The sequence below is a fragment of the Scheffersomyces spartinae genome, assembly GCF_019049425.1.
Source record: "Scheffersomyces spartinae strain ARV_011 chromosome Unknown scaffold_1, whole genome shotgun sequence".
Lineage (NCBI taxonomy): Eukaryota > Fungi > Ascomycota > Pichiomycetes > Serinales > Debaryomycetaceae > Lizanozyma > Lizanozyma spartinae.
In genome coordinates this window covers 352122-379277 of record NW_025065048.1, presented here as the reverse complement: position 1 = coordinate 379277, position 27156 = coordinate 352122, and the positions used below count along the sequence as shown (strand labels likewise).

General features: G+C 37.4%; 10 protein-coding genes across 10 annotated transcripts; 8 read left to right on the top strand and 2 right to left on the bottom strand.

Moving 5' to 3' along the window:
* Positions 1-1339: 1339 nt before the first annotated feature.
* CCN1 (Ccn1p) lies at positions 1340-3394 on the top strand (the record flags this gene model as incomplete). The annotated part of the gene is made up of 1 exon (XM_043191013.1): positions 1340-3394. One exon carries the CDS (start codon positions 1340-1342, stop codon positions 3392-3394), a length of 2055 nt encoding a protein of 684 aa, XP_043051690.1.
* A 712-nt stretch (positions 3395-4106) lies between these two features.
* Positions 4107-10070, top strand: MYO1 (myosin 1; the record flags this gene model as incomplete). Its single annotated transcript, XM_043191012.1, has 1 exon — positions 4107-10070. One exon carries the CDS (start codon positions 4107-4109, stop codon positions 10068-10070), a length of 5964 nt encoding a protein of 1987 aa, XP_043051689.1.
* Positions 10071-10175: 105 nt separating this feature from the next.
* Positions 10176-11778, bottom strand: MAS2 (mitochondrial-processing protease subunit alpha; the record flags this gene model as incomplete). The annotated part of the gene is made up of 2 exons (XM_043191011.1): positions 10176-11667; positions 11768-11778. The coding sequence occupies 2 exons, from the start codon at positions 11776-11778 to the stop codon at positions 10176-10178; spliced, it is 1503 nt and encodes a 500-aa protein (XP_043051688.1).
* Positions 11779-11864: 86 nt separating this feature from the next.
* On the bottom strand, positions 11865-13139 carry RMT2 (protein-arginine N5-methyltransferase; the record flags this gene model as incomplete). Its single annotated transcript, XM_043191010.1, has 1 exon — positions 11865-13139. One exon carries the CDS (start codon positions 13137-13139, stop codon positions 11865-11867), a length of 1275 nt encoding a protein of 424 aa, XP_043051687.1.
* A 2358-nt stretch (positions 13140-15497) lies between these two features.
* HMS1 (Hms1p) lies at positions 15498-16829 on the top strand (the record flags this gene model as incomplete). Its single annotated transcript, XM_043191009.1, has 1 exon — positions 15498-16829. One exon carries the CDS (start codon positions 15498-15500, stop codon positions 16827-16829), a length of 1332 nt encoding a protein of 443 aa, XP_043051686.1.
* A 964-nt stretch (positions 16830-17793) lies between these two features.
* On the top strand, positions 17794-19371 carry ERG11 (sterol 14-demethylase; the record flags this gene model as incomplete). Its single annotated transcript, XM_043191008.1, has 1 exon — positions 17794-19371. The coding sequence occupies one exon, from the start codon at positions 17794-17796 to the stop codon at positions 19369-19371; it is 1578 nt and encodes a 525-aa protein (XP_043051685.1).
* Positions 19372-19668: 297 nt separating this feature from the next.
* On the top strand, positions 19669-20727 carry THR1 (homoserine kinase; the record flags this gene model as incomplete). The annotated part of the gene is made up of 1 exon (XM_043191007.1): positions 19669-20727. One exon carries the CDS (start codon positions 19669-19671, stop codon positions 20725-20727), a length of 1059 nt encoding a protein of 352 aa, XP_043051684.1.
* A 327-nt stretch (positions 20728-21054) lies between these two features.
* On the top strand, positions 21055-22479 carry SAM51 (Sam51p; the record flags this gene model as incomplete). The annotated part of the gene is made up of 1 exon (XM_043191006.1): positions 21055-22479. The coding sequence occupies one exon, from the start codon at positions 21055-21057 to the stop codon at positions 22477-22479; it is 1425 nt and encodes a 474-aa protein (XP_043051683.1).
* Positions 22480-22790: 311 nt separating this feature from the next.
* Positions 22791-24629, top strand: EXO1 (Rad2 family nuclease; the record flags this gene model as incomplete). The annotated part of the gene is made up of 1 exon (XM_043191005.1): positions 22791-24629. One exon carries the CDS (start codon positions 22791-22793, stop codon positions 24627-24629), a length of 1839 nt encoding a protein of 612 aa, XP_043051682.1.
* An 846-nt stretch (positions 24630-25475) lies between these two features.
* Positions 25476-27106, top strand: KQ657_000148 (uncharacterized protein; the record flags this gene model as incomplete). Its single annotated transcript, XM_043191004.1, has 2 exons — positions 25476-25479; positions 25707-27106. The coding sequence occupies 2 exons, from the start codon at positions 25476-25478 to the stop codon at positions 27104-27106; spliced, it is 1404 nt and encodes a 467-aa protein (XP_043051681.1).
* Between the last annotated feature and the right edge of the window lie 50 nt (positions 27107-27156).

The following is a 27156-nucleotide window of genomic DNA, read 5'->3' as shown; positions in this document are numbered from 1 at the left end:
TTTCTAAAGCCCCATAAGGTGTACACAGATTTAAGGAGTGAATTGTTTAGAGAAATTAATAGCACCAATTCGGTACAATTCGAGTACGATGTTGGGTTGATGTAAAAAATAGAGTTCAGCGCTAGAAGTTAATTGACCCACAGGGTACAAAGATAGGGAAGCTAACACCCGGAGATAACCTTAAATTTTACGATTTGATCCCATTAAAGTCCAAATAATAAATTTACAGGGGTTAATTAGTGTGAATTTCGAGCACGACGGACCGAATGGTATATTGAAAAGTGAACACGATGATATATGAGTATAAAATACTGGATAACAATAAAAAGTCATATGAATACGGGAATGTACAAGGAGTGACGAGAGTGTTAAAACCACAGTGTGCTTGCTCTCTGAAATTCATAAATTTAGTGGAGTACTAGTCCTTTTTATATGACCGGACGATGTAAACATGACCTTAAGGTACTTCACGATGCTGGATTGGAGACGATTGGTTCTTAGTGAGAGTGAACACAGGAATGAAAAGTTAAGTTGAATCGACCCACACGACTCCAAAGGGGGAATGTGTCGCGAATGAAAGGTAAAAAGTAATACGCGCTTTGAGCAACGCGTACAAAACGCGATACCTTTATCTCTGACGGAGCTACTTAACCTTAGAACAGTTAAAGTGGTATTTGTATGAAAGTGAAGTGTGAAATATATACTAGGAGATGATGTGTAGATTAACCTTATTTTGTAAAGCAATCAAAAGTCTGCCACAGGTTTGACAGTAGCGATTGATCAATCATGTTTAATTTAACTTGCAACTGTCAACACATTTGCTATCGCATTCTCCTTGATTTCCGTTTGAATCACTGTAGTGCACCAATTTCTTCTTGATAATGATTCTAGATGAACCCAAAGTCTATAAATTTTCGTAATAATGCAGTTCAGATGCGTATTTCCTCAAAATCGTAATTCAAGTCAAATAAACCGTGATGACTCGTAGACGCATCGATTCTCGAGCACACCATACAGTATGTAGCTACGATACAAATAGTCGACTTAATAAAGTGTCACATTAACGTAAGTGTGTATGCCGTGCCTTTGGCTCCGTGTTTCTGAACCTGTAAACCATCTCCGCTCCAACCCATTGTTAACATTATTAGGATTTTCGTTTCCACTAGGCATATTTTATTTTGTGCATTCACGGGACACTGCTTTTTCATTAAGAGTTGGCCTGTCTCCTTTAAAAGTAATTGGGTCTGCTGCTTACCATTCCCTGTTCTCTAGTTTCCTTCTATCTCTGCATCACTGGTTGGCCAACCTTTTCCCATTATATTATCCATTCATACGAACCATGGGCTTCCCTTCGCAACGGAGTTGTTCTGGGTTTCGATTGGCTCCTCCTAACAACGGTTCAAGTCCTGATTACTCAAGTAACTCTTCTCTCACTGCCTTGGACGGTACTACTGAGTCTATGGGGACGCACCAAAACCAACATGTCAATAATTATAGCAATAACTCCAATAACAGACCACCACCACTACCACAATTTAATGGACCTCAGGTTGGCACTTTCAAAACTACCTCTAACAATACTATGCTTCCACCTCGCTCACTGCTCCGTCTGAATAGTACTCCTACTGATGTGAACTGTGACATAACCTATGGTCCCTTCCATAATTTCAAACCTCCAGCATTCAGAGTGTTTGACGAGAAGTTCTACTACAACTATAACTTCCATCATGGAACTTATCCCTCCTCATCACACCACACCACTAGACATACTAAGTTGGGACCACCCACTTTTATCAAAAGATATAGATACCATGAGTGTTGGGAACAGTGTGAAACAACAATTGTGAAGCAGTCCATCGAAGAATGGAAGGATGAAGTGAATCTCGACTACCAGCTTCGTGAAATGGAACTCTTAATTAACCCTGGAATGATTGACTTACAACCCGAAATCCAATGGTTTATGCGTCCATATCTTTTAGATTTCCTTTTAGAGCTTCATCTGACTTTCCGCTTATGTGATAGCACACTCTTTATGTGTCAAAATATTCTTGATCGGTACTGTGCTAAGAGAATAGTTTTCAAACGTCATTATCAATTAGTAGGTTGCACAGCTCTTTGGATTGCTGCTAAGTTTGAAGACAAAAAGTCCCGCGTTCCTACCTTGAAGGAATTAAGTGACATGTGTCGTCGTGCTTATGATGAAGAAATGTTTGTACAAATGGAAATGCATATCTTGTCTACCTTAGATTGGTCTTTAAAGCAAAGTACTCTTGAAGACTGTATACATCTTGCATTCGAACATACAAATTTGTTTGACTCAGGTACTTTGACAACTACTCCACCAAGAAGTCGTCAAGAATATTTCTGCCAAAAGGTTAGGTACAAGAATAATAGAAAGAAGAATGCAGAAGTTATTTGTGTTGCCCGTTTCTTATGCGAGTTATCATTATACGATAGATACTTTTTAACAGTTCCTCCATCGACTACAGCTACATGTGCTGTGCTCATGGCATGTAACATGTTAGGATGGCATTCAGCAGGTCTGCATTTCACTGAGTTAATTAAGCAATTCATCAGTGAAATGGATCCCTTGAAAGAAGTCAATGAAAATGAACTCCCAGAGATCCAAGCTTCTTTCCTTTCAGGTGTTACTCAACAACTGGTTGGTCAATTCAGAAAGGTATGTCTTATGTTGATTTTACAATTCACTAATATTACAGATGTGTTGTCTAAGAAATATGAAGCGAAAGGCGTTATTGAGACTTTAACCCATTTCATAAATGGAAAGGAATGGGAAATGGCCTTTATACATAAAAATGGGGAGGCAATTAGGGGGGAAATCAACTTAAATTTGGGATCTTCCAACTCTCTTATTCCATTTGTTGACAGTTTGTTGAATGTTCGTTCTCTTTCCTGGGACGAATTGTTCAATGCATTGAAGCAAACCGAAGACGAAAACATGTTTTCATTACCTCCACCAGCACCTCAATTTGCCTTTGATAAAACTCATTATGATAACTCCAAAAACAGCAGTCCACCAAATTACACTTATCAAAGTCCCAGAAGAAATAGATCAGAGTCACAGGAACTGGTTCCTTTGACACCTCCTTCGGCAAATTCGCTGTATTCAGTTTTCTCATCAGCAACTTCACGATATACTGCTAACAATTCCCCTTCAGATATCCCGGATCTGGCAACATTGCACACGATTTCTTCCGGCCATACTAATACTCCAATGGCTAATATTTTGACTACGGATAATCATCTGCATCAACCTGATAATTATAAGCTCTCATTTAGAGCAGAAACTACTACAGGGGTTTTTAATGTTCAACAGTCTTCAAGTCGCATGGATGAAGACTGTGAAGACACCGCCAACCAATATGAACCGTAAGAAAAGAAGATCTTTTCATTACCACCACCAAATAATCTTCAACGATAGATTGTTTATTCTTTGCATTTATTATTCCATTACCAGCATACTAGAATTTTGCTAAACAATTAAGAAACATTCAGATGCTGATAAGAGCTCGTTACATACTCATTACTATTGCATTCGATAGCTACAACATCCACTCAACAAACAAGAACGTTCGCTCATTTTTTCATTATTCATTTCAGTTCAATTTTATATGTTTTTTCTTTTATAATAATTATTTCTTTTTTGGTTGATTTTGTTCTATTTGCCTTTTATTACTCCAGATTATTATGATAACTTAATTTACACGTCAACTATTATAAGACTCAATAGTGCTCTGGTTTGCAGTACCAGTTGCCGCAAAAAAAGCACTTTTGTCTAGTCTGCATACAAACGCGTCTATAGTCCGTGCTACCATATAAAATTTCTTAAAAAACTTAAAGGTAAACAAACACTTACTCAAAGTGAAAATAATAATAATAATCTGACACAGGTTTAGGATCATACTAAAATCTACTTGACTTTCGCTATAACCTGAAGCTACTGATCAATTACCCCCTGAATCTCATTTCAAGTGATAGGCACAAAATTTTCTCGAACATAGTTGGATGCAACATTGAGCTGATTTGCTGTAATCACCATTTACTTACCAGAGAATTCTTTTTTTATTTTAGCGTGATAGTAAGAAATGTCCAATGATGATGACGGCTTTAACTCTAAGAACTGGGTTTGGGTACCCGGAACTGAGAAAGATACATTTATCAAAGGATTTGTGAGTGATTACTTAGAAGATGGTACTGTCACTGTCACTGTGCCTCAAGGATCTAACTCTAATAATCATGAGCTGACAATTAATGTACCACTGGATTCATTAGAGAACTGCAACCCTGTGAAGTTTAATAAATGTGAGGATATGGCCGAGTTAACTCATTTGAATGAACCTTCAGTGGTGTATAACTTGTATTTGAGGTATGCTGATGATATGATTTACACATATTCTGGGTTATTTTTGGTTGCCATAAACCCTTACAAAAAACTAGACATTTATGATGGAAAGAACTTAAAGAAATATCATTCTAATGATAACGACAAGCCTCCCCCTCACATATTTTCCATAGCTGAGAACACTTACCGTAATATGTTGAATAACAAAAAGGATCAAAGTATTTTAGTTACAGGAGAATCTGGTGCAGGTAAAACAGAAAATACTAAACGGATTATCCAATACATTTCTTCAATAACTACAACAGAACTTCAAAGTCATCATTCCAAAACTCAAAATAATATTGACACCAAAATCTTACAAGCCAATCCTATCCTAGAAAGTTTTGGGAATGCTAAAACAATCAAAAATCACAACTCCTCTCGTTTTGGGAAGTTTATTAAAATATATTTCAGTAATGAAGATATTGGCTGCATTAATGGCGCTACTATTGATTACTATCTTTTAGAAAAATCAAGAGTGGTTATGCAATCGCCCCAGGAAAGAAACTATCATGTATTTTATCAGATGTTGAAGGGTCTTTCCGACGAGAAACTTACGGCGGTAGGGTTGGAAAAAAATCTTAAGCTGTACAAATATCTCAATAGTTCAACATATGAGATTCCAAATGTCGACGATGCAACGGAATTTCAACTTTTATTGGATGCGTTCAGGATTATGGGATTCGAAGATCATGAGGTAGACAACATTATTGCCGTTTTAGCAGTTATTTTACTTTTGGGAAACTTAGATTTTACATCATGGAAGTCAGAACAGGCAAACTTCACCTCAGAATCCCCTACGGTTCACATTGCTAGATTGCTTGGCATTAGCGAGGACGAATTCACTTCAAGATTATTACGTCCAAAAGTTAAAGCTGGCAGAGAATTTGTGTCAAAATCAATGAAAGCTCCAGATGTGAAATATTCAGTGGATGCCTTTGCCAAACACTTGTACGAGAGAATCTTTCAGTATATTATTGAAAGAATTAATGATAACTTAAAAATCAAAGATTTGAATGGAAACATATTCCTTAATGATTTGAATTTCATTGGGGTATTGGACATTGCAGGTTTTGAAATATTTGATATTAATTCATTTGAACAATTATGTATTAACTATACCAATGAAAAGTTGCAACAATTTTTCAATCACCACCTGTTCATTTTGGAACAAAGCGAGTATCTTAGGGAAGATATTCAATGGGAATTCATTGATTTTGGTTTGGATTTACAACCAACTATTGATTTGATAGAATCAAGAAATCCAATGGGTCTTCTCAAGTTGCTTGACGAAGAATGTATAATACCCAAGTCTTCAGATCAATCATTTATGGACAAGCTTGCTGATAATTGGGGTCGTAAGCAATCGGAAAAGTTCACCCTCAACAAATTGAAATCCGGATTTATTGTTAATCACTATGCTGGCCAAGTGGAGTATAATGTTGACGGCTGGCTTCAAAAGAATACTGATCCAATCAGTGAACAGGTTGTTTCCTTGTTACCGGATTCTTCCAACATCTTCCTCGCTGACTTATTTTCCTCAGACCCTGCTCTTCCTAAATCTGAAATATCGGAATCTTGTAGCCCAAGGAAGAAAGCATCTTCTAACAAGTTGAGAACTGCTTCCCAAAGGCATCGTGAACAGTTAGTGGATTTGATGGATCAATTAGGGAGCACAGAACCTCATTTTGTTCGTTGTATTCTTCCAAATTTACAAAAGAAGCCTCATAAATTTGATAAGCCTTTGGTGTTGAATCAATTGAGGTGCAATGGTGTTCTTGAAGGTATCCGTATTACTCGTGCTGGTTACCCTAACCGTATGACATTTGAAGAATTCTATAACAGATATTATATCATAAGTGCAAAGGAAGTTTTCACAAAGAATATGAGAACTAATAGTGAGATTATTATAAAGGGGTTGAATTTGGAACCCGAAACTTACAGGGTTGGTATAACAAAGTTGTTTTTTAAGAATGGTATTTTGGGGAAACTAGAGGAGATCAGAGACCAAAGTTTGAAGAATATATTTACAGAATTGCAAACAAAAATCCGTGGAAATTCAGCGAGACTGAATTTCAATAGAATGATAAAGGAAATACAATCATCTCAGTTAATTGCTCGGACATTTGATCAGGTACATAGTTCCCTTGAAACCTCACCTTGGTTAAAGCTTTTCATTAATATCAAACCCTTGTTGGAAGAGTCTGTCAAAGTACTCGATACTAAGGAGATGAATGAGAATATTAAACAATTAAGTTCCAAGTTGAAAGATGCAGAGAAACTCAAGGAGAAGCTTGTTACTGAGAATGACCGGATAAAGGAAGAATTCAAAGAGGTAGAAGTGAAATTGCAGGATGAGAAAGAGAATCTCAAGAAGCAAATACTTATTGTTGAAGAGGACGCAGTGAAAATTTCTAACTTGCTTATTGAAAAGGAAAAGGCATTAGATCAGTTGAAACAAGAACTGCAGAGTAGATTCATAACTGTTTCTAATTTAGAGAAGGAATTGGGAGAGAGTAAGGTGTTACGAATTAACTTGGCGAATGAAATGAAGCTGGTACAAAGTAAACATGAATCATTGGCTTCTGAGTTAGCTTCTAAAGAGAAAGAAGTTTCTGAATTACAGGAAAAATACAATCATAGCCAAAAAGAAATTGCCGAGGCTAAAGAAAAGCTTACACAATTGGAATCATCCAATTCAAATTTAGAGGGTAAGATTCATGATTTGGAATCTCAGAAATCCGAATCTGAGCACGTTATCAAAACCGAAAGTATAAGAATTAGAGAATTAACTGACCTTTTGGAGAAGGAAACGGATAAAAACAAGAAATTGGTTTCAGAACATGCAAATTCAAATAAAGAGATCGAAACTTTAAAGTTGACCGTAAGCAAAAATTCGAGTTTAGCGACATCATCTGAAGCAGAGCTTATTACTTTGAAAAATTCCTTACGTGATAGTAAAGCAGAGTTATCAAAAGTTCAACTTGGATTAGAAAGAGCTAATGATCGTATTCAAAGGTTAGAGCGAAAACTACAGGACTCCAATGAAGATGCAGAGCGTGAGAGGTCAGCCTCTTTGAACTTCAAGAGAGATGCCCTGGCTTTACAAAGCAAAATCGATGAATTAGAAAGTAAAGAAGCCAAATTAATTCGTGAAAAAGACCTTGAAACTCTGAAATTGAAGGAATTATCACGATTAAGGGAAGCGTTAGAAGAATCCAAGCGTGAAGTAATAATGTACAAGGATGAAAAGGAATTGATCGCTATGTCACTATCACAGTTGAAGACTGAAAATGAAACGCTCTCTATGGCTCTTAAAGAAGCAATGAAGAACAAGGAATCCATTTCTGCTTCCTTCGAGGACTTGAAGAATGAATGTGAAAGTCTAAATAAACTTAAAAATGAAAATGCTACTGCTATTCTGCAGTTGCAAGATACAGTTTCGGATTTGAAATCACTCAAGAGCGAAAACGATTCCTTAAAGAACTCAAAAGAGCAATATTCCCGTGAAGTTAAAGCACTCACTGAAAAAGTCAACTCTATGGAACCTGTGACAAAAGTTCGTGGAATGCTGTTTGATAAAGAGAACCAACCACCAATCTCAATTGTTGAAGAGTATGCAAGTATGAAGTTAAAATTGAATGAGCATACAGCAGCCTTAAGGAAAGAAAAGTTTGAAAACAAGCAACTAGCTGAAGAAATAGCTTTGTTAAAATCCCGTGCTGACAATGATTTCCAGTTGTCCAGATCAAGAAGTGTTCTGCCAAATAAAAGATCGATGAACGGATCTACCAGGGCTTATACAAAGGAGGAATTTGAATCCTTGAAATTCAAGTTGGAGCAAGAAGAATTGAATGCTCAAAGGGCTGAATCGTATGCAATTGACCTTCAGAAGAAATTGAATAAATTGCAGTCGCTGAGAGGTATAAACCAGTTTTCTGACTACGAGAAAAAGTATAATGAAGCACAGATTAGAATTTCAGAACTTGAGAATCGTTTTTCTGAAATTTTGAATTCGAATTCATTGTTAGAGCCTTCAACACCAGTCAGTTTAACTGCAAGCTCAAGAAGTAACAGCTTCAGGAGAAACAGTGTTATGCTTCCTGGCTCTAATCAAGAGTTTGCACTCATCTATCAAGACATAACCCGTGCATTAAAAGCAACTAGAAGTGAATTGGGAGATTCTAAGAGTGAAATACTTAGATTGAAATCGCTATTAAGAGAGTCCGAAGATGAGTTGTATGAAATCAAGCATAGCCAATTCAGAACCTCAGTCTCCAATTATGATGATGAATTGGCTCAATTGAAGGTGAGGAATGAAACATTGTTTTCTAGAAATGAAGATTTAACTGAGTCATTGGCGATATATAAAAAGCGGTCTGAAGAGTATTTCAGTAAATTGGAACAGGCTGAAGCAGTTGTGAATTCTTCCAAAGCCAAACAGCAAGCTGCTGAAAAAGAATTGGAAAATGCCAATAATCAATTGCTTTTGAAACGTGAAGAATTAAGAGCTAGTAATATGTTGTTACAAGATTTCAAGAAAAGATCTGCACTGTTGGAGGGAACTATAAATGATAAGAATTATGAAAATCAAAAGTTAGGTGTTCAAATCAAGGAGTTAAAGGACCGATTGAATTTTGCAACAACTAGTAATGATGTCCACGACAATATCCGTGAGGAGATGAGACAACTAAACAAAGAGTTGAACTTCAAGATGCAAGTTGAGACAAACTTGATTAAAGAGAATAAAAAGTATCAATTGGAATTGGAAGACCTCATTCGCAACAAAAAGGCATTGGAGGAAGAGTTTGCAGAAGTGTCAGAAAAGGCTGATGAGTTGGAAGAACACACTGAGGAATTGACAAATCAAGTTAGAAATTTGCAGGAAGAAAGAGCAATCAATGAGCGTAAGATTGTTAACTTGAATAAGCAGGTTGATAATTTGAAGGATCTTATTGAAGAGATTAGCAACCAAAGGGACAATTTACGAGACCAAAAATCTCAAATAGAGGAACAATTATTACAAACAAAGCACCAATTGGACGAGGTAACAACTCAATTAAACAATTCGAAGGCAGAGAATACAATTTTAAGAGATCACTTACAAAATCAACGTGAAGATGCCAATGAAATCAGATCAGAATTGAGTAGATCCAAGAGTGGTAAAGAAGGTGATATTCAAGATTACCAAAAGCTCAAGCGGGAGAACTTGGTGACGGTTGAAGAGAATGATTCGTTAAAGAAGGTCAACGAGGAATTAAATCACAAAGTTCATGCTCTTGAAGAGAAGCTCTATGGCGACGAGACAATGAAATTTTGGGAGAATAAAGTTAAATCCTTAACTAAAGATTTAGATGCCTCTGAAGCTTCAATGCATGAGTCCAATAAAAGTGTTGCAAACTTAACGAGAGAAATTGCAGAACTCAAGATCAGAGTTAATAACGAGCAACAATTGGCCAAGAAGTATAACAATGAGAACTTTGAGTTCCAGAATCAGATACAACAGTACAAGACTCAAGTTGGAATACTTCAAAATAAATCACTGGAACATGAATTATTGTTAAAGCAAGCTTCCAGGGAAAAGATGGATTTGGAGCTGACTGTTCTCATGATGGAGAAGGAGTTACTAGAATTACGTGAACGTTTACACAATACCCAAGGCAATTAAGCTAGGAGTACGTCTATAACTATTTATAAATACCTATATACAAAGTAGTAGTCTTAATCTGCTATAAAACAATAGCATCTCATATCAAACTTAGTACTCAAAAATTTACGAAAACCAGCCTTCCTTTTTAGGCTTACCTTCAGCAGTGTATTCTCTTGGTTCTTCGAGTTGTGGACCAGGATATTTACCCAAGCCAAAGTGACGCATTATGAATTCAACATCACCAAATCGTTCTCTATCACCTTGCATGACCACAGTAGGTAACCCAGTGGAGATACCCTTATTCACAGTATTACCTGTTAACACCTTTTCCGCAACGTTTCTTAAGTCAGCTGGGGTCAAACGTTCTATTTTGGAAATCATCTCGTCAATCAGTGTCAACTTACCTTGAGATTGGATTTGTCTTCCCAAGTCTTCTAATTCTGCTAATTTTGATTCCAAATTCATCAACAAGGACGATATCAATTGGTTCTTGGCTCTAGCAACTTCCTTCTCATTCAAGGCTCCTTTATCTGGATTTGTCTCCAATAACTTGGATAATTCATACCCAATGATTTGAGACGTAACATGTGCGGCATCCGGACTACAAGAGATACTTATTCCAAATAACCCAGAACCAATATATGCATGATTGAAAGCCATACAGTTTTCAACAAACCCGTATCGGTTTAATACTTGGGTGTATAATCTGGAAAACATACCTTTTCCTGGACCACCAGCAGAGAAAGAGGACCCACCACCAAGCAATTTTTGAAGGGTAGCAAGGGCATAAAGTTCATTGTCTAACAATCCTTTCGTTTCAAAGGCAATTTGCATATGTACTAATTCAGGTAAATTACTTGAAATTGGTGGTTGATAAGGGAGACAGAGCTCACCACCACTATATTTCACTTCACCTAGACTAGGTCTAGATGATGATTTGCCTTCCCAATCGCCAAGTTGAGATGATACAATTTGCAAAGCTTTACTATGTTCGATTCCAACCATGGCTATAATAGTATTTTGAGGCTGATAGAATTTCTTATGATACCCAAGAATATCTTCCCTTGTAACTTCAGGAATTCTATCAGGTGGACAAAACAAAGGATTTCCAAGTGTATTATGATTATAGGCTGCAGCATGTAAAACTTCTGGAAGAAACATATCTGCCTTGTACCCTATATCTTGGACTTCGTATGCACAGGTTTGCAATGTCTCATACAACTCTTGATCCAAAACTTTAGGGCAACGTACAGTTTCAGCCATACATTCAAACATCTTTTCCACATCTGGATTGAATACAGACGCCTGATAAAGTATCAGTTCTCGTTGTGCAGAACACATATAGTTGCCTCCCACTTGATTTAAGTTTTCCAACATCTGAGTTCCGGTAACATTGTCTGTGGATTTCCAGGACATACGGTCAACTATATGAGAAAGTCCAGGAGCATCAGGGTTCTCATATCGGGCACCTGCATCAACATAAGCTCCAAGAGCTGTAAAATGTCCTGGAGTCAGATTTGTAACTACCCTGAGTCCATTAACTAATGTGGTCATCTCTAAGTTGGGTTTATAGAACGAAACAGTGGAGTTCCCACGATTAAACTCCTTAACAGTTCTACTTATGTACCCACGACAAAAAGTAGCCCTTCGAACTGTACTTTGACGCAACATATTGTATTTTGATTGTCTGATATTGCTCTTATGTTGTAGGCTACTTCAACTTCATTTTGTATAGGAAAAATTTAAGACCATCTCCGAGTCCGGGTAATACCTTAAAAATAATATTCTAAAGCATTACAAAAGAATGTCTAATTATATATCTATAAAACGGATTTCAGGATGATAGTAAACAGGGCATTCAAAATACGATCTTTTGACATCATCCCAAACAGATCCATCTTCCTTTTTAGTATGGTTGGGGATATTGACATCTGTGTAAACACATGAGAGTCCATAATTAGACAAGTCTAATTCAACCAACTTACGATAAACGTCGTACACTACCCATCTATCAGCACCAAGACCATTGAAAAATGAAAATACTCCATGAGGCTTTAAAAGTCCGACAACATAATCAAATAGTTCCAACATATCTTCATAATGCTCTGAAAATGTATCATAATAGATCCCGTTGAAAAACACTCCACCTTTTTGAAGAATGTCATCCAATTGGTCCTGCCAACGGCCCTCAAGAACAACCACGTTGGGTTTATCGTACCATCCATCTTTGCGCATCTTTAAAAGCACATCAGGGTGAGCTTCGCAAATATAATGAGTAACAGTTGATGGACTTTGTGCAGCTAGTTCTTGAATTTTGGTATCAATAATTCCCATTCCAAAACCAATATTGAGAACATTTATTTCTGAATCAAGCTCACTCTCGCTGTCCAGGAGCTTTCCTCCTTTGAAAAGTGATTGGGCTCCTAAATGCATTAAATCAGTTTCCCAATCCATCATGACTCCATCTTTGGCATCTTTTGTGAGAAGAGCATCGTCAGTATACTCGAGTTTCGTTGAAAGATACGTTTGTTGATCACAGGCTGCATCTGGCTTTTCAGAATACTTCGAAGTGGAAGCCTCTTGATCTTTAGCTTCTGTTTCTATATGCTCTTCTGGTTCCTCTGGTTGGGTTTCATTTGTTTGACTTTCTATTTGATCTTCTTCTATGAATTCAACCTGATACTCTTCCACCTTACGCAATAGTAATTCAGCTCTTACACCACTTTCCACAATTTGTCTATAAATAGGGCTGTTTCTAAGTTCACGTTTGACTAACGTACATCCTGGAGTGTCACCTTTGTCGTCAACAAGACACCATCCTGCACCGTACTCAAGTAACACTGAAACAAACTCTTCCACAATCTTTATTTCATCATCAGTAGCATCTTCAGGATAGTGTCGGCACACAAGATGTAAAGGTGTAGTAGTAGATGTTGGATCTGTTTCAATGCCCTTGGTGTAGTTGTATGCTTCTTCAACGGTATATGTCAGAGGAATCCCCAGTTTTAAGTACTGACGAAGAGTAGTAATATACGACTTCGTAATGGGACGTTCAGTGAAATGGCAAAGATCGTGGAGATCACTCATTTCTTTCTATAATGGTGCTTTACAAAGACTCTACTCAGCAAGTCCATTTGATCATTTGATTGCCTTTGCGATGAGATTTTTGAAAAGTTCCACAGACCATTACTTTTCCTGGAATTCCTGTATTTGAAACTGCTTTTCAATGGCTGCGAAAAATGCGTATCAATATAGCTATAATCATGTCATAGACGAAATATACTGGAACCAACCAAAGTGAAGTCATCCTATATATAGAGATCTATGTTAGTTTGAAGGATTCTAAGCGTCTAAGTTTCCATTTTAATGTAATCTCAATGCGAAACGTTAGCAGCGATTAGTTGTGATGTGAACAAGTTGAAGCATCCAGTATAATGGTCAAGGACTATGGCACTACAGTTCAATATCCTTTTCAACTAGTTAGCATTTCAACATCTAAATCCAATATCAACTGAACATTAACTTTTATTTCATCTGAGAGAGAAGAAGCTCTACTTCAAATGTGTTCACTCTCTGTAGAACTTGTGGCATTCTTTTCAATGTTCCTAGCTAGCCAAGTTATACTTAGTGTCATTCGACACCCCCCTCAATAATCAATACTCTTCTATTCTCAATGGAGTTTATGTGATTCGCCCAAGAAAAAACGGACGTTGTATTCCGTGCAGACACACTAAAATTGGTTTTAAATACTTCTAAATTCATTACTCCATTGTACTTATCTTAGGCACTAGAAGTGCGCAATTACTGCATCTGGTTGTGTTCTTTGCATCTAAAATAAGTTTTCGGAATAGCCAACTTCGTCCGGGTCTGCAAATTAACTGACAGCGTTTCCAAACAACTACTCCAGACAAAATTCAGGTCATACGATTAATGAATTCGTATTGGGTTTACAATCACGTATTCGATTAAATGTAGACTCTGGCTGGTAACTTGTGGAACAGCTCCAATACAGTAATAAATTACTTCTATGTCATTAATTGTTCTGCTCTTCCTTCGAACTCTTATATCAAAAAGGGTGTTTTACTCATACGGTGGTACGGTGATAATCCAATAAGAATGACACATTAGTGCAAGCTTATTTGTGGCTTGTAGGTAGACACTTTTACCTCATTAACCATAAACAACAAGCGTGGTATATTACATGACAGAGTGGGATGATTTTTTTGGGCTCGCGAGTAATATGCACCCGACACACAAACATACAGGCGGACAATAAAGTTCCATTATCAGACAAAATTTTAACATAGGTATTATTGGAACTAATAATCTCTAAAGGTTCTGAATTTAAGTATAATTAAACCTTAGAAGCATATGGCTATGGTATAGAGCTCCTCTTTTAATTTTGGTTCTTTTTTCTTGTGTACTAATGTTGAAATTCTATGAAGTTGCATTCAGAAATGTCGGGAAGGTACACTTATGCGACTGTTCAGGAGAAAACATCTGATTTAACGTTTTGTGTCAGAGAAACAAAATGGGAGAGTATTATGTAGCCATGGCGGATTTGATTACCTCTAGGGTTAAGAATTTTACTAGAATATTGCCAATCACTAAGATTTCAAGAATTACCCGTTTAGAAAAAAGTGATTGACGGTCTAAAGTTCCCGGTATTAAGAGTCAATTCTCGAGTATCGAGTGCCTAAATTCCCTGAAAAGTTCCCTGTGTCTGCTAAGATATATACGAAATTCATTTAAAACCATGCCATGTATCTAATCCACCCAATGAGGGTATATCAGTAGCTTCAACTAGTGATGTAAGCTTCAAATTTCAGAAGTGTCAGCTTTTTGCTGTCCCTTTAACTGTCTGAATCTGAAGCTTGCGCTACCTGGTTGCAGCCATTGTCAACCTATGGTCTAGGTGTGTGTCTGGTTTTTGAGACGCTCGATACAGCAGGAGAGAGGCTGCATTCGGTTTATTTACGGAGTCATCTTACTCTTACTCTTGCTTGTGTACAAGTTTCAAAGTGTCTTTCTTAGGAAGATCTCGGAACAGTCAATGCTAACAGTTGTCGTAATATATCACTAAGTTGAATTCCAAGTGATTCAGTTCAAGTAATATTTTTTAAACTCGTAATTAATTTTCTTTTTTGTCTGGTCTCTTGATATATAAGGAAAATATTCCATTGGTAAGGACTATCTCCTATAAACAAAACCAACAAACTGTGCGGGATACTAAACCACCGTATCCTTATGTCATTTCGGCTTGACGATTATAACACATTTCTTAAATCTCTAGAGAATCTAAACTCTTCCTTCAAAGACTCAAATTCTGTTACTAACTCTGTCAGTCTTGGAACAGTTAACACTTCATCCTCTACTACTACTACATCGCTGTTGAGCACTTTGGAATCTGTCACCACAGCAAATACAAATACCAACACAACTTCCATGTCTGGTGCATACAATAATAATTCACCTGACAAACCATCACAGTTTCCAGTTGACTTTGATTTTGGTCTTTACCAGCAACAGAGACAAGTGCCTCTACAGAATACACAGAGAAATACGAGAGACTATCCATTGGATGCCTCTGCAGTAGATGGTAGTCTAGTGGGATTTTCTCATGGGTATGTACGAGATCAATATATGGCACCAGATTTCCTTATCTCTGAATTTCTAGCAGAAACAGGTGCAAACAACTTTAATGAAAGTAATACTAATACATCTACAATTAGCACCACCAGAAAGAACAATTCAAATCCTACAAGTCTTAACAATACAAGCGGTCAAATAGAGCAGCAGCTGCTGCTGCAGCAACCATCATACGACATTTTCTCTTTGACTACATTTGATGATCCTAGTGCCAACTATTATCCACATTCACCAAGCAGTTCCACTAATACCAATAATAACGCAAATGGATATTACGGTGACTATCAACTGAACCCGCAACAGTTGCTGCAAGATCAACTGCAACAAAGTTGTTTGCAACAGAACCAAGATACGCAAGAAATGCCAATTTTAATTAAACAAGAACCCATATCAAATCCTACATCTCCATTCACAATGAACTCGCCTGACTTTATCCAACAACGACAACAACAACAACAAGTACCGCAACAACATATTCCGCCTGTTCAAAAGCTGCAGCTGTTACGTGCTCAATATGTTCCACCTCCGGATACCAATATTTATCAATCACGAAGTAGCTCCACTACATTAGCCACTACTGTCTCTGGAGGTTCAATGCCTTTCCAGAAACGGTTCACACATCCCCAAGATACATCACAAGGATCCGGCACGAATGATATAATGACACCTTCCAAAAATGGGGGAAGATCTAGGGTTAAGTCGTCTCATAACGTAATTGAGCAAAGATATCGTAATAAAATCAACGACAAGTTCACTGCATTACAAAATAGTGTACCTACGCTTAGAATCACTGCCAAACGGAAAGCAAGATCTGCTTCTTCTGGATGTGTTAAAAGAGATCTGGATGGTTCCGATTACGAGGATGCTGATGGGTTTGGTGACACCATGGGTACTGTTAGTAATAATTCTAATTTGGGTGAATCCTTTAGCTTACCCAATGACGAAGACTTGGAAGGGTTAGAACCTGCACGGAAATTGAATAAGGGAACTATACTTCTGAAGTCGATTGAATATATCAAATTCTTGGAAAGAAAGAACGATCGAATGCGCTTAGAACATGAGGAATTGGTTTTGAAGGCAAGAATGTTAGGGTTAAACATTGATGAATTTATCAATCCTTGTGAATAATACCTTACATTACTGTATATCAATGGCTCCGGGATCCTCAGAAATACCTTTCAAAAGAGGGATTATATGCACAGAGTGATTCTGTTATAGAAAAGAGGAAACGTTACTCTTAAAATCCTTCATGATGATCCTTGAGTTTGCTGATCACTGCAGCTTGTTGTAACACCTTCAAAATATATGATTACGAGACGAAATTTATTTATTAGAACGAAGAAAAAAGTAGAAAATGTAAATAGATGAACCTTAAATGCCCTATTCCAGAGGGCGGTTATGAATGGATTAAACGACAGCGGAACTATGATTAGTGTAAGATCTTATTCTACAACTACCTCGTATACCAAGGGGTTTGGCCCCACTTAGGCAAACAATTTTTTTTCCGGTATTGCGTGTAAATATCCATTTTATCATCAGCACGCCAAACGAGAATTGAGTGTATTCTTTTCATTGGAGGAAAACATGGTACCATTCGCCACCGTTTACATGGGATCATATTAAGTATAAGCCAAACCAGCCATAGTACCATTAAAATATCATTATTAATCACTCGTACGAACTGGCAATGCGTCAAATAACATAATGGTAAGTTTCCAAAATAGAAACCAGTTTGTTTATATACCGGACTTCTCGAGCCATGGTTGTTATCACCTGATTGAATCGGTAGTTGGCACCGGATTGATTAGCATTGTTTCCGCAGTGGTTGGTACATGTATAATTTGATAGCAGTACAAAGTGATGTGCCTCTTGTATATAGACGCATCTTTATATTTTCAGAAGAAGCCTAAACGACGGGTCAACATAGCTTTTATTTAGCGCTACCAAAGCGATACGACGTTTGATGGATTATTTTAATACGCGAGATGGACCAATATATTACACCGTTTTGGAAATACATTCATCTGTACTTTTACCATTGATCTGATACAGACCTTTTCTTTTATTGGTTGGAGTGAGCTATTCTTTGATCATGGCATTGTTGGACTTAATACTGAATGCGTGGGGATCTTTCCAACTGTTTCCTTTAACAGTTCAGATCTCACTTGTTTTGGCTATCCCATTCGTATACAACATCGTATGGCAGTTTGTATATTCTTTACGTAAGGACAGAGTTCCACTTGTTTTCTACTGGGTTCCTTGGGTTGGTTCTGCTGTGGCATACGGTATGCAACCTTATGACTTTTTTGAAAGTTGTCGTGAGAAATATGGTGATGTCTTCGCATTTGTGTTGTTAGGCAGAGTTATGACTGTCTATTTGGGTCCTAAAGGTCATGAATTTGTTTTCAATTCTAAGTTACAAGACGTTTCTGCTGAAGAAGCCTATAAGCATTTGACTACTCCTGTTTTCGGTGAGGGTGTTATTTATGATTGTCCTAATCATCGTTTGATGGAACAAAAGAAGTTTGCCAAGAATGCTTTAACTACCAATTCCTTTAGAAAGTATGTCCCAGTTATTCAAACCGAAATATTGGATTACTTTGTTACATCTCCTAACTTTGATATGAAACATAACAACAAAGGCACTGCCAATGTTATGGTTACACAACCAGAAATGACTATCTTCACTGCTTCAAGATCTCTTATGGGTGAACAAATGCGTAAGAAGTTCGATGCTTCCTTTGCTGGTTTATATTCTGATTTGGATAAAGGCTTTACTCCTATCAACTTTGTTTTCCCTCAACTACCTTTACCTCTGTACAGAAGACGTGACTTGGCTCAACAAAAGATCTCAAGAACTTATATGGAATTAATTAAAGAAAGAAGAAAGACAGGCGATATTGTTCCAGGCAGAGATTTGATTGATTCCTTGATGACTAGCTCTACTTATAAGGATGGTGTTAAAATGACTGACCAAGAAATTGCTAACTTATTGATTGGTGTTTTAATGGGTGGTCAACACACAAGTGCTGCTACTTCTGCTTGGTTTCTCTTACATTTGGCTGATAAGCCAGAATTACAAGAAGATATTTACAAGGAAGTTACTAGTGTATTGGCTCCTAAAGGTGGCAATATCAATGACTTGTCATATGAAGATTTGCAAGATATGCCTCTTGTCAACAACACTATTAAAGAAACTCTTCGTATGCATATGCCATTGCATTCTATTTTCCGTAAGGTGATGAACCCATTGGTTGTTCCTGGTACTACATATGTTGTTCCTAAAGGTCACCATGTTTTAGTTTCTCCTGGTTATGCTCAAACTAATGATAGATGGTTCCCTAATGCTGGTGACTTTAACCCTAAAAGATGGAGTGAACAAAGTACTTCTGCTTCATCAAATGATGATACAGTCGATTATGGTTTTGGTGCTGTTTCCAAAGGTGTTTCTTCTCCATATTTGCCATTTGGTGGAGGTAGACACAGATGTATCGGTGAACAATTTGCTTATGTTCAATTAGGAACAATCTTAGCGACTTTTGTGTATAACCTCAAATGGTCTTTGAAGGCTGGCACAGAGGTACCCGAACCAGATTATCAATCAATGGTTACTTTACCTCAGGAACCTGCTGAGATTACATGGGAAAAGAGAGAAACTTGTGTTGTTTGATAACAGACGATACTTATTACATCTTCTTATTAGTGGAATTTTATACTTTGATTTAGGTTTACATAGAAGTACATTAAAATAGACACAGATTTCTTTACGACTATCAAAACTAAAGTCAACTAAGGTGGGACAACCTTGTGGCGCTACCGTCGAAAAATTTCCAGATCGTTTTCTTTAACCACAGTGACTCAATTCATCGACCCATAAGCTTTTCAATCGTGGTCAACAGACTAGCACTATTGTGTACGATAGTACTCTTCGGAAGCTAATTTCAACATTTGCATTTGATTGTACAACATGTCAAAGTCATTCACATTAGTTGTCCCTGCCTCGTCGGCTAACATCGGACCGGGGTTTGATGTCCTTGGGATCGGTCTTGACTTGTTTCTCACTATCAAGGCATCTGTTGATTCTCAAGTTGACACTTCATCTTATGATTCTAATTGTCATTTGAGTTATGAAGGTGATAATGCTCAGAATGTTCCTCTTGAGGCCAGTAAGAACTTAGTGACAAACGCAGCATTATATGTTTTGCGCTGTAATGGTATGTCGCTGTTCCCATTGGGTACTCGCATTCATGTGAATAACCCTATTCCATTAGGTAGAGGTTTAGGTTCCTCTGCTGCTGCCATTGTGGGTGGTATAATGTTAGCTAACGAAATTGGTGGGTTCGGTTTCGATAAGTTAAGATTAATGGACTATTGCTTGATGATTGAAAGACATCCAGATAATATTGCAGCTGCCATGTTAGGTGGTTTTGTTGGAAGTTATTTAAATGAATTATCAGAAGAAGACCAACTTTATAAAAGCGTTCCATTAGAGTATATTTTACCTAAACTGTCCACACCATCTGATAAGGTTTTAAGTACACAACCTCCAAAAGAAATTGGTGAATACTTAAAATATGATTTCAACCCCAAAGTTAAATGTATAACCATTATTCCTCAATTTGAACTATCTACTGAAAAGGCAAGAGCTGTTCTTCCTGAATCATATACTAAACCAGACATTATATTCAACTTACAAAGACTTGCTATTTTAACACTGGCATTAGCTCAAGATCCTCCAAATCATAATTTGATATATAATTCTATGAAGGATAAAATTCATCAACCATATCGTGCATCTTTGATTCCTGGCTTGGAGAATGTTTTGGCAAGTGTCACGCCAACTTCAGACCCTGGTCTTTGTGGTATTTGCTTGTCAGGTGCTGGTCCTACTATCTTGTGCTTGGCCACAGATAACTATGAAACTATTGCTTCCAAAGTGGTATCCATATTTAAGGAATCTGGCGTTGAATGTACTTGGAAAGTTTTAGGGTTGGCTTATGATGGTGCTACTGTAGAACAAAATTAATTAGTATAGAATAATTGTATGCGCCCCAATGGCATCCTATGCTGTTACTATTTAGATTATGGCAAACCAGTACTAATGATACACTGGTTAAACTCTTTATACTAAATGAATTACTCAGATTCAGTACTGGTGATTGGTAATTGCTCTATTGCTTAAGGTCCATAATTGGTGGTTACTCTTTTGGGACGACCAATCGCATGCACAGAAAATTCAAAGTCTGAACTAAAACCAAGTTTTGTTGATGATAGTTTATAAAGTTAACAAGGCACTAACTCAACAAGGGTTAAAATAGGTAGTTGTTTCGCCATTTGCCAAAGTTGTACAAGCATGTCTGTTGGCTCTGTTTCTGATATTCAATCACAATTACTTTTGGATGAGATCCTCACCAAATCAAAAGCTCAACCAGTATACTTAAATGAGGTAACAGTTGTTGGTGGAGATAGTTTCAGTAATGGGTTCTATAAAGTGTTGTTGGCACCCTTATTGAGCAAGAGTGACTATACTTTAAGTCAATTAATGGAATCCATTGAAGCTTCAAGGACTGCTTTACAGAAAACCGATGTATTTCAATCGGTGAATGCGGTCATTAGATCTAAAGGTAATGCCATTCTTCCAAAGGTTCCCAAATATGGCAATGATGATCCCATTTCTGCTCTGGTTATCATAAACTTACAACCAATTAAATTGAATTCCAATGCAGGATTTATTCGGTTCAATTCTCAAGACTACTTGAGTCTTGATTTCAATTATGTCAATAATAATTGTAACAAAAACGCTGAAATGGTTGATCTTGGTGTTAGTCTTACTCCTTACAAACCCAACAATTCTATGGTTTCTAATGCCAAATTTGTATCTCATTTAAACAATCCTTCAATCAGACTCTTGGTGGATTCATTCTATGCCAATCAAGAGAATCAGGAATGGCTTCAAAGTTCTGAGAAATCATGGGGCGGAATAATTGGGTTGTTATATAAATTGCCCAACGCAAATGCATTGACAGGTGTTTCCTTCTCTGAAAGAACTATTCATGATGTTCAAGATACTGCTAGTGATGTGGTTAAAAAGGCAGTTGGAGATTATACCAAATTATCAATTGTAAATCAGCTTTCATACGCTAACATTGATTACATCAATAATAAAACTAAAAACTTCCCTGCAAATGGTGTGACTCTTGATGTGAACAAAGAAATTACGTTCAACCGTGAGCTCTACAGTTCTGACCATAATAAAGGGAACTTTGCCAAGGTCTCCGGATCACTTAATTTATTCAAGTCATTTTTCAACAATGCCATTACTGCCCATGGATCCGTTTCTGCAGGTTCAATATGGGGTAATGGGCCAGTCCATGTTTCAGATCGTTTCTATTTAGGTGGTTACAACTCCTTCAGAGGGTTTGCTAAGAATGCAGTTAACCCAGAAGGTGGGGCACTGTTTTACAGTTTAGGAACCACCTTGTACACCAAAATCCCCCAAATCATTAAGGGGACTCGTACCGCAAACAATGACTTGCGTTTTTATGTGTCAAGTGCTGTTGCTAATATTTCTGACAATTGGGTTACCTCGAGTTCTCCAGATGTTGTTACTTTCGGTCTGGGTATTGCATATTTGAATCCTTGGGCAAGTTTGGATCTCGGATACTATATAAGTAGCAGACTTGATAAATATTCTGAATCAACTATTGGGATTAGAGATGGGTTCCAGTTTTCAGTTTCCATTGGAGGTTCTATTCTCCAATGGATCAATTCAAGTTAAATAATTTATGAAATTAGTAATTACTTCGTTAATTATTAAGATTCAACAACATTTTAGTATAAGTCAAATCTGTTTAGAACTTCGTTCCTTATTAGTTACCAGTGTGTGCACTTACAGTCTTTGCAACCAATTCCTGTTTGGGCATCTTTCACTAAATCACACGACCTAAAGTTTTGAACCATTGAAAGTTGCAAACACGAAGAGGACGTGTGCACATTAAAACCAAGTGTATACAGATCACGTCTAAGTCTTCCACACAAATACAAACTATATACTTGATCTGATATTCATATCTTAAACTTATAGTAGCCATGGGAGTTACTGGATTGCTCCCATTACTAAAAGATATACAAGAACCATGTACTTTAGAACGGTACCGTGGTAAAACTTTAGCCATTGATGGTTTTGGCTGGATGCACAGAGCACTAATTTCATGTTCTCAAGATTTATGTCAAAATAGACCCACTAGACGGTATATCACTGCTGTAACTAATAAGCTACAGATGCTCCGTCACTTTGGTATTGAGCCATATCTTGTGTTTGACGGTGCCCCTTTACCAACAAAGGCAGATACTAATAGTGAAAGACGCCAAAGACGCGAAGAAGCAAGAAGTAAAGCAGACGCGTATGTGGCTCTGGGTAATCCGAAATTAGCCTGGAAGGAATTCATGAAGGCAGCTAGCGTTACTTTCGAGATGGTCAAATCAGTAATGGTGGAATTGGATGCCTTAGGTATCAAGTACGTGGTTGCGCCTTATGAAGCGGATCCCCAAATGGTGTACATGGAAAAAATTGGGCTTGTGGACGGTATTCTTTCTGAAGATTCCGATCTCTTGGTATTTGGGTGCCGTGTTCTCATAACAAAGTTAAAAGATAATGGTACTTGTGTTGAAATCAATAGAGACAATTTTTCCAAAGTGAAAGCAACCCCATTTCTTCGAACTATTTCTCAGGAACATTTACGTTTTGTTGCAATGATAGCTGGTTGTGACTATACTAAAGGTTTGGTCAATGTGGGCATGAAAAAAGCCATTAACTTCATTAGTAAATACAACCAATTGGACAAGACTCTTTTGGCATTACAGACTGAAGGGAATATTCGTATTCCACCTGAGTTTTCTGATGAATTAGCAAAGGCTGATCTTGCTTTCAAATATCAAAAGGTTTTTGATCCTACAATTCAAGAGTTGACCACACTTACTGAATATCCTGAGATCCTTCCTGCTTCACTTGATATCTTAGAAACATGTTGCGGTCGCACAATCGACTCGGAGACGATTGCCGAAGTTGCCAATGGGCGTTTGCACCCAATCACTCATGATTTACTTGTTTCTAGGGAACAAAGTCTTAGTCTGCTCAAGAGCAACTCAGTTATCCTTACCAAGTCTTTCCAACTGACAACGGCTGCTTCGGCTACTAGAAGCGTATCCATGACTTCAAAGCCAAGTCCTAGAACTATTGACACATTTTTCAAGAAAGATCCCAAAAGAATCAAAATCCAAAGTTCTACTGCTTCCTCTTCATTTTCCCTTTCTACATCTTCATCAATGAGTATTTCATCCTCCATCTCGGCGACATCCTCCACATTAACAACAACTACATCGGCAGACTCGCTTGATACGTACGCCTCTCCAACTAAACGGAAGCTCAATCGATTCAATGCGGCCTCTCCTGTAATAGGTGAGCGTAGCGTTTTCTTTTCCTCTCACGATATTTCATCGTCCCCAGTCAAACAACCAGTTCCACAACAACAACCAAAGCAACCTCACATTCAATTTAGTGATAACGTTTTGGATGATTTAACCGATGATGAATGTGAGGATGTTAAGCCGAGCGCAATTTCGAGTATGTCATTGTCCGCTTCAAAACCTACAGTTCCAAGTTCTGACGATCTTGAGATAGAAGAGTCACCAGTTAAGACAACTCAAGCTCAAGTTATGCAATGGAGGGAGAAATTCCAATTCGAACAACCAAAATCAATCAACAAGGCGAGGCCAGCTTTAACATTAAAAGATGTTAATACAATGAGACCTTCGAAAGTGAAATTACAAGCAGAAAAAGCTCCAGTAACTGCAAAGATACCTGTGGTATCTCTGGACATCAAAACGTCATCTACAGTAAAATTAAACCTGTTTGCCTATCATCCATAACAGACATTCATGCATTTTCAAATAAATATCTATTTATTTATAAGTTATATTGTATTAGCATCCTCTCAAACAACCAGCTGCTATAGTTAATCTAGTCAAAAGGTTTTGGGCACTAGGATCCTTTATTTGTGATTCCGTTAACTTATAAGTCCTTTTAACCTTTGCCAAATCTACCACCTTCCAAATTGATTCATCGGTATATGTTTGTGGTGAACTAGTTCCGAGAAGTTTACTCAAATGATTGGAGATTTGATTTGAATCATCTTCATTGGTCATAAGTTTCACAACAATAACACGAGGGCATTCAGGATCGACCCCGAATCGACGCAATGCATCACCGACATTATTTGAGGCCGATAAATTATACATGACCAGAGTATTGAACGTTTTCGTTTTCATAGTTCCATTTTTCCACTCGAGAATTGAACGCAGTAGACTCGCAAGTAACTGCTCTAGAGAAACAATTAGATCTGTGTTAAGGAAACAAAAATCGTATTCACTATTTCCTGCCATGAGTTCCTTCTTGACAGTAGCTAATACGTCTGGTGAGATATCGGTGAAGTAACCAATATATATTGGCTGGTTTGGAAATTGTGGAAGTATCAAAGTAGTCATCGCCAGAAGGTTGTAACGAAGAAATCAAGTGAACTTTCAATTATGATTATGTAATGATGGTAAATCGCTTACAGTTGTTAAAGCGGTAGCAGTGGGTGTAAGTGATGAGACAGAATTCCAATATGGTAATTGATTTCGCGTTAACTTTATCGAATTTGATCTTGACTCCAATACTTATAATATCGAGTGCAATAGCAGGAAACAGAATTCTACTCAATTAAAATAAAATAAATGAGTAGCTCAAGATAATTTACTATTTCAACGTGCAAGCCAATTTACTAATGCAAATCATCAATACCAAGCACTGCTAAATCATTAAAATAGATCACATGATAATGTGCACGTGACTTGCGAGACTTCTAATATTATTGTATCTACAAATCATACTACACAACTTAGGCCCTTGCATTCACAGATACAACTGTGCCGAATGAATTATGTCGGAAGCTGATAGCATTCTAGAAACACTTTACCCAGTTTTCGAAACCACACGCTTACCATTTGAAAAGTCAATGGTTGCTCCTAAACATGCGGAGCAGTTACTTTATGAAGCACCTAATGCAAATAAATACTATAACGCATTTCAAAGTTATAATAGACAGTTTGTGGAAAATGAACACAATGATGGTAAAGTTGTTGTACGATGGCATAATTCTGCCATACAAAAAATTCAAGTAAGAGTTTTCGAAACTTGGCTGCGCAGGCGTGGTGAAGAAGAAGATTCCGCTAAATCAAAAACCAAACCAGAATCTAAGAATACCACTAGAAGTGCTTTGTTTGCTTGGTCTTCAGGGGATTCCACAGTCCCATACTCTAATACCAATAAGAACTCGGTAGCTCTGACATTAAAATTGAATTCTTCATTGACTAAACCATCATCTGAAGGGAGTTCTTCTGGTACACAAGATCCTGAAAAGCTCCCTAAGGGACTAAATTTGGTTGCTTCAAAAGAGTCCATAACAAATAGATTGCATAAAATGGTGGATCAAGAAGCCAGTAGACTTTTACAGGAACGTATTCAAGATATAAAAGAGCATCATATGGAAGAAATGTCGAAGCAGATCTCCGAGAGAAAGAGGAAAGATCATGAACTACACCTTCTTCGACTTAAAAAGAGGGAAGAAGAATACGAAGAGAAATTTTATAATACCAATGAGACATCCAAACCAGGATTCTTTGGTACCCTTTTCGGGTTTTCAACTCCGCCTACTGATAAAAGTGAATTCAATGATGATACGCATTCTATTGGTGAGGCATTCAAACCAACTGCATCTCCAAATAGTAATAGGTTCTCATTGCTTACATGGGGTGCCACAGAATCGAAAGAAAGTATTTCACCAAAGCCAAAATTAGCATCATCTTTTGAAGCAAACGATGGAACTCTGGAATCGCCTCCGACCACACCAGTGTCGCGTTCTCTGAAGAAGAATAGCCCGTTAAAAAGAACTGATATTTTGAATGAAGGAAATAATAAGCCAAACAATGATACAAAAAATCTTGATGAGGATGATTCTGCGGGTGATGATACGATTATACATTCAAAAGCAGATGTTCCACAGGTCCCGCAATCAACTTGCCTTACTCCCCGGACACCGACATGGAATATGAAGGCATTAGCATTCTCACCACCATCAACTAATCTGGGTGTCCTTCTGTCAACAAAGGCGACACCAAGTTCTTTGAAAACAACAACCAACTCGAGCGTTATACATTCGGGTGTTATTCTGGAAGTTGAAGGTAATCATACTAATGGTAACATTAACAATATTGATGGTGATGATAATGATGATGATGATGATGATGATGATGATGAAGATGATGATGATGACTTTGACGAATTTGTTTCGTCAAATACCGTGTAGATTACAATTTCTTAGTAAAGTAAAGGATATCATTAAATGCATATTCTACA